The sequence below is a fragment of the Sinocyclocheilus anshuiensis genome, unplaced genomic scaffold, assembly GCF_001515605.1.
Source record: "Sinocyclocheilus anshuiensis isolate Anshui unplaced genomic scaffold, SAMN03320099.WGS_v1.1 scaffold20, whole genome shotgun sequence".
Classification (NCBI taxonomy): domain Eukaryota; kingdom Metazoa; phylum Chordata; class Actinopteri; order Cypriniformes; family Cyprinidae; genus Sinocyclocheilus; species Sinocyclocheilus anshuiensis.
Genome location: NW_015558646.1, coordinates 1,390,838 through 1,396,837, shown reverse-complemented (window position 1 = coordinate 1,396,837; position 6,000 = coordinate 1,390,838). Strand labels below are relative to the sequence as shown.

Here is a 6,000-nt window from a genome sequence, read left to right as displayed (position 1 = left end):
TAACATGGGGAGTCTATGGGATTGACTCCCTTTTGCAGCCAGCGTCTAGCGGCCAGTTGATGAATTGCAGTTTAAGTCACTTCCGTGTCGGCTTCAAGAGAGAGAGCGGGAGGTTGCCGCTTGGTAAATACACTACTCTTTAAATGTTTGGGGTCAGTAAGATTATTTATTTAATTATTTTTTTAAAGAAATTGAAACCTTTATTCTGCAAGGATACAATACATTGATTTAAAGTTTCCATACAAAATATTAAGCAGCTCAACTATTTTCAATATTTATAATAAGAAGAAATGTTTCTTGAGCACCGAATCAGCATATTAAAATTATTTCTGGATTGTTTTTTAGGAGTATGCCTCCACAGTCAGACGGATCGTCCAGTCTAGCAGCATGAACATGAAAGACAGACTTACTATAGAGTTACATGGTAAGTACTGTGCAAGTGAGAAATTCAGATGAACTACATTGAACAAAGAAGTACTTTCCATTTACGTCAGCACATTACATTTTAAAAAGCCTCTGAATGTTGTCAATTTCTTGTGTAAAAATATTGCTCATGGAATTTGTTACCATATTCCTAGCCGATGGTCGCCATGGGATTGATTGTACGTGTGGATCGTGTCCCTTTAGCATGTAAATTAGTGGATTTACCCTGCATTACCAATTTAAAGTGGTATTGTCCTTAAAAGACAAAAACTATGTGTAAATGTTAGCTCTGTTTTATAGACGCATGCGAAATGTGCCAACAATACCTAAAATGCTATCTAGGTAGGTCGCTTAATTGGATTTGAAAAAAAGTCATATTCTCTTGACAAATAATACCACATCCTGGAGTCATTAAAAACGGTTGACAAAAAGACCTTCTATAAGACTGCTGATATCTGTCAGGTAAGACTTTAATAGAAGCTGTTGATAGAAGTTTCTTAGAGAGTCTTAAATTAAATTTACCGTTTGCAGTCTTGGGTAACAGAGACAAGTCATTTAATGAGCTTCAGCACATCTACAAGGCCATAACACTGTTAATTCCGCTGCCTTCCTGTTTAAGATGCTGGTATGCACACTGGATGGAGACCTGTACCCCCCTCTAGAGGAGCCCACAGGCACTACAGACCCCACAAGCAAAAAGAAAGACAAGGACAAAGACAAGAAATTTGTTTGGAACCATGGCAGTAAGTATCTCCCACTCCTATACTGAAATTTCCCCGTAATTGGTTTGGAGAGACAGCCTATCAGTGCTAGAATGATTAAACCCATTTTATATCCAATTACATCTGTCTCCTTCCAGTTACGCTTCCTCTGAACACAAGGAAGAGGCGGTTCAGGAAGACAGCAAAGAAGAAGGTAACCTCATTTGGTTTTCTTCAAGCACTCTGTTGTTGTTTTTCCTTGGATTTTTCGGATGATTCTACAATCCTTTATCATCCCTAGTTGGGGGAAAAAATGTTTACTCTTGCAGGAAAATTAGTTAATGCTAAAAGCTACGATTTACATATAAATAAAGCATTCCATCTTCATTTATCACCAAGGTATGCAGGAAAGCAATCTGGCTCTTCCTTTGATTGAAGTGACTGCAGCCGAGTTAGTGGCAGGTTTTTCTCTCTGACTCTTGAATAAATCTCAGCTACGTTGCAGCTAGCTATTGACTATTGACTAATGTGTTCTCTGGCGTGCAGCCAGCCTCTACTGTTAGTACTATGTGTGCGTCTGAATGCGTGCATGCAGTTTTTGAGAACGTGTTCCTTGGGGCTGAATTCTAACCTGATTTATCCTGCAGTACATCGAGTCTCCTGATGTGGAAAAGGAGGTGAAGAGGCTCTTGAGCACAGACGCCGAAGCCGTCAGTGTTCGTATCCTTTATTTCTTGCTTTTGTTTTCCCCTGTCATGTTGCCGCAATCCCAGTGCCAAAAGAAATCTAGATGCAAATGTCATTACTAATGTAGAATTGAGCATTTCTGTCATACTCAGCCTTGCCACCAGGTGGCAGACTTGCTCACAAATGAAATGGAGCAACTTTGCAAGAAATAGAGTCGGTTAAGCTCAGCATTACAGGAAAAAGTGGCACGAGTCGCGTATAAATTTGTGTAGCTCAGCAGCACAGTGATATAACAAACAGCAAAATGGCCTAGTGCCAAAACTCAGAGGATGAAAAGGGATTATTGATGTATGAACCTTGACCCTGTGGTCAGGATGGGAGGTGATTGCTGAGGATGAGGCCAAAGAACCTGACAACAACTTATCTCTCTCCAACTTGGAGTCTTCACCTGGAACCTCGGGACACAAGGGTCACGGCTCGTCAGGTGAATGATCTCACAAGTCTGACTGCCTTTTATAGCTATATCTTTCCCTGTGTAAAGTTTTCTTCTAATTTAGTCCAACATGACGAGCTACGCGAGATCTTCAACGACATCAGTAGCAGCAGCGAGGATGAGGATGAGGAGGGTGACCGACACGAGGATGACGACCTTAACATCATGGACACTGAAGACTACATGGTCAGGCAGCTCCACGAGAAACTGAACGAGACAGACGGAAGCAGAGACGAGAATGACCGCAACAGTCAGATCGGTAGGATGGTGGTGCACGGGTTGTATGATCAGTTACAGTGCGTCATCAGGACAGCAGCTCAAGCCCAATTTATCACAGGCAGGCAGACCGGCAGACAAACAACAGCCAACCTAGATTAGCATTTGAATGATGAGCCTGCTGCGGTATTTAGGTCAGATGGGTGTACCGGTTGTCTGGTGGTGTCTTTACCCATACAGACATGCCTGACCTTGGCATCATCCCGCAACCCTCTGTCTCTCAACTGGCAGCGTGCCTTCAACGTCACATTGGCACTTGACCGGGAAAAAATGAGCCATGCTGTTCAGAGCTGTGCCACCATGTGTTTTGTTCACATAGCCTACTCTTCAAAGCAAAAGGTTTAGCTATAGGGTTACCTTCTTAAAGGGATAGTTCACCCAAAAATGAAAATTCTGTCATTAATTACTCACCCTCATGTCATTCCAAACCTGTAAGACCTTTGTTTATCTTCAACGACAGAAGATCCTCCGTGTCACCATGGCGCCATTTTGAGAGTATTACGCAAACACCGTATGTACGCGGATACGTATCCGCGTACATACAGTACGTTGCATATGTTGTTTACGTATGTGATACTCTCCAAAATGGCACCAGGGTGATGCGGAGGAGAGGAATTGTTGAATAAAGTCGTTATTGTTGTTTTCTTTGCACACAAAAAGTATTCTCGTAGCTTTGTAAAATCGCGGTTGAACTACTGATGTCACATGGATTATTTTAACGATGTCCTTACTACGTTTCTGGACCTTGATCTTGTTAGGATCCTTGCTGTCTATGGGAGGGTCAGAAGGCTCTCGGAATTCATCAAAAATATCTTCATTTGTGTTTGTGGAACGACATGAGGTTGAGTAATTAATGACAGAATTTAAATTTTTGGGTGAACTATCCCTTTAAGTTAGATGTCTTTTCAAGAGTGTTGTTGTTTCCGTATGAAAGGTTAATATTGCATTTTCTAGTCAACTAAAATTCTATTCCAATAGACTGTAATAAGATGCCAATTCAATCCAATTTAAAGTGGTATTGTCCTTAAAAGACAAAAACTATGTGTAAATGCTAGCTCTGTTTTATAGACGCATGCGAAATGTGCCAACAATACCTAAAATGCTATCTAGGTAGGTCGCTTAATTGGATTTGAAAAAAAGTCATATTCTCTTGACAAATAATACCACATCTATTATAACTGGTATATATGTTATATTGTAAGTCAAGTACTGCATGTTCAAATTCCATGTCATTCATTTTTTTATATATTATCCACAATTCACAAGGCATTTTCTTGATATCTTTGTGTGTATGCCCTCAATGGAAATAGGTATTTAGAATTCTCTGTCTCTGAGAGTGCAGAACGTAAGAGGTGGTGTTCAGTATTTATGCAGCCTGAAGGGTTGCACAGTTAGAGTGTGAAGGATTCACAGATAATTGGGACCTTTGATTACATGAGCATTTGCAGATTAACTAGCTCTTGAAGGTAAAAGAGAGCTCAATTTGACATCCTGGGTCTATGACTAAACTTGTCACAATCTCACAATCTCTTATTTGATCTGCAGTAATGGAGTATCAGGTGCAGATCAACAATTTGAAGGCCAAGCTTCAGGACACACGTAACCGCAAGAAGGAACAGGAGAAATTGATAATGGAGGTGGAAAATCAAGCCCTGAGGGTGGGTTTCATTTACCTGCACTAAATATGTAGCATGCTACTTTTTCTGGCACGGTACATCATGTAATCACACAGCCTTGGTGACACTGTTTTTGTGCAGTACAGCCCTTTAAATGGCCTTGAATAAACCTAAGAAGGCAAGTTTTTTTCTGTCTTTTTAAGGCATAAATATTACATTTCTGCCTTTAGCTGCTTTTACATAGCTCACAGAAAGCATAAAATTCATTGCTCTGGCAGCTGCTCCAATGGGAGGATTTAGACACTGTGGAATGGGGTTGGACGTGTGGTTTAACAGTGTCACTTCGGTTGGCCTGTGTGCACTATGCTGGCTAAATTTGTCCACGGTTATTGCAGTCACAGGGGACAAGGAAAGGTCATACATGTCTGAGGTCCATTCACAGGGTCACAAATCAAATACATGTGTGTACGAGCAGTTAAGACATTCACAAACGGCCAGCATCAAAACAGCTTACTGTCAGCTAGATAAAGTCTCTTTCTCTCTGTCTCTCTTCTTTGCATATTACAGGATCGTTTCCTGGGCCTTTTGAATGGTATGATTCATCAAGAAGAGCAAGAGATGGAACAGGTGAGTGCATACAAACCCAAAAATCTGCATACATTCGGACTGGGTAAAAATATTTTTCCAATTAATCATGATTTGAAAAATCTCAATATTCATTCTTTAAATTCCCAAGACCTTTTACTCCATGCCATTTTGACCAGTGTATTTAGATTCACAAACAAATAACTCTTATAAATTGGACCTTTTAGTAAAAACATACAGTGCAACCAGTGTAGTCAGATTCCTGAACAAATGATTCATATGAACTAGTTCTTTTTGGGGAATCAGAAACATGCAGCACAGCTAGCATAGTCAAATTCACAAACAAATGACTCTTTTGAGTCTGTCCTTTAATTAATTATTTAAAAAAGGCATGATTATCATATATACGCATCTATTCCCAGTTTAATTTAAAGCAATAGCTGAGAGTGATCTATTTTATATGTATGATAAAATCTATATTATAATGTAAAAATATGCCCAGATGAATTGTAATCAAATCAAATAGAATTGAGAGCTTTTTAATTGGAATCTAATGATTATTAATTCCCCTAATGCATGTAAGATGTCAAATCCATGACTTAATTCCACATATTCCCATTGCTCTTGGTGAGAGTAGATTTCTGTATATAATATTGGTGAGTAAAAGAACTAGACACACATACATGCTTTACTGATTCACCATAACCCTTGGCCGATGTCAGTTTCTGCTGTCAGTGTTTGTTTACGCCTAAACTGACAAATGGCTTGATGGAAAAAAGTAACAACGTTGGAGGTGTTGTTGAACATATTGCACTTAGCCTTCAATTATACCCCTACTGCTAGCCATCCATCACTGCTATTCTGTTTCAACAGCTGGCCTCCCTTCAAGAGCAGCTGGACTCCCTGATCGAGAAGTGATGCCCACGATTACCAAGATACTGCAATACTGCAGAGGCGACTGCTGAACACATTACCGACTTTACTGCATGTATTAGCTAAATTTGAACAAAAAAAGTGTCAACATACTTGTGCTCATCACACAAGTTTCATCTCATGCAAGATTGTGTATTTGTACTTTTTGTGAATTTGTGTCTATAAACCTTTAGTTAACGGCAGTTTTTTAAATAAAATCATATATGGTTTTGTTAGCATATTTCTTCTGCTCAGTAAGTCTGCAAATTTGGAAGCTACTCCCATTATGGTGGTCAACAAACTGGAA

The 6,000-nt window shown here is 39.7% G+C and overlaps 1 protein-coding gene across 2 annotated transcripts in view; it reads left to right on the top strand.

The window, feature by feature from the left end:
* LOC107680958 (transcription initiation factor TFIID subunit 7-like) overlaps positions 1-5,890 on the top strand; it is an 8,052-nt gene extending 2,162 nt beyond the window's left edge. The window contains exons 2-12 of one of the 2 annotated variants that reach the window (XM_016477053.1): positions 346-424; positions 579-653; positions 823-885; positions 1,043-1,166; positions 1,283-1,338; positions 1,772-1,844; positions 2,185-2,295; positions 2,369-2,563; positions 4,126-4,238; positions 4,764-4,823; positions 5,655-5,890. In XM_016477053.1, the coding sequence (XP_016332539.1) occupies positions 422-424; positions 579-653; positions 823-885; positions 1,043-1,166; positions 1,283-1,338; positions 1,772-1,844; positions 2,185-2,295; positions 2,369-2,563; positions 4,126-4,238; positions 4,764-4,823; positions 5,655-5,699 (918 nt within the window). In that variant the 5' untranslated portion in view covers positions 346-421 and the 3' untranslated portion in view covers positions 5,700-5,890. Of the gene's footprint in view, positions 1-88; positions 124-345; positions 425-578; positions 654-822; positions 886-1,042; positions 1,167-1,282; positions 1,339-1,771; positions 1,845-2,184; positions 2,296-2,368; positions 2,564-4,125; positions 4,239-4,763; positions 4,824-5,654 lie in introns of those variants that run through there. The other variant, XM_016477054.1, reaches the window with a different exon arrangement.
* Positions 5,891-6,000: the final 110 nt, after the last annotated feature.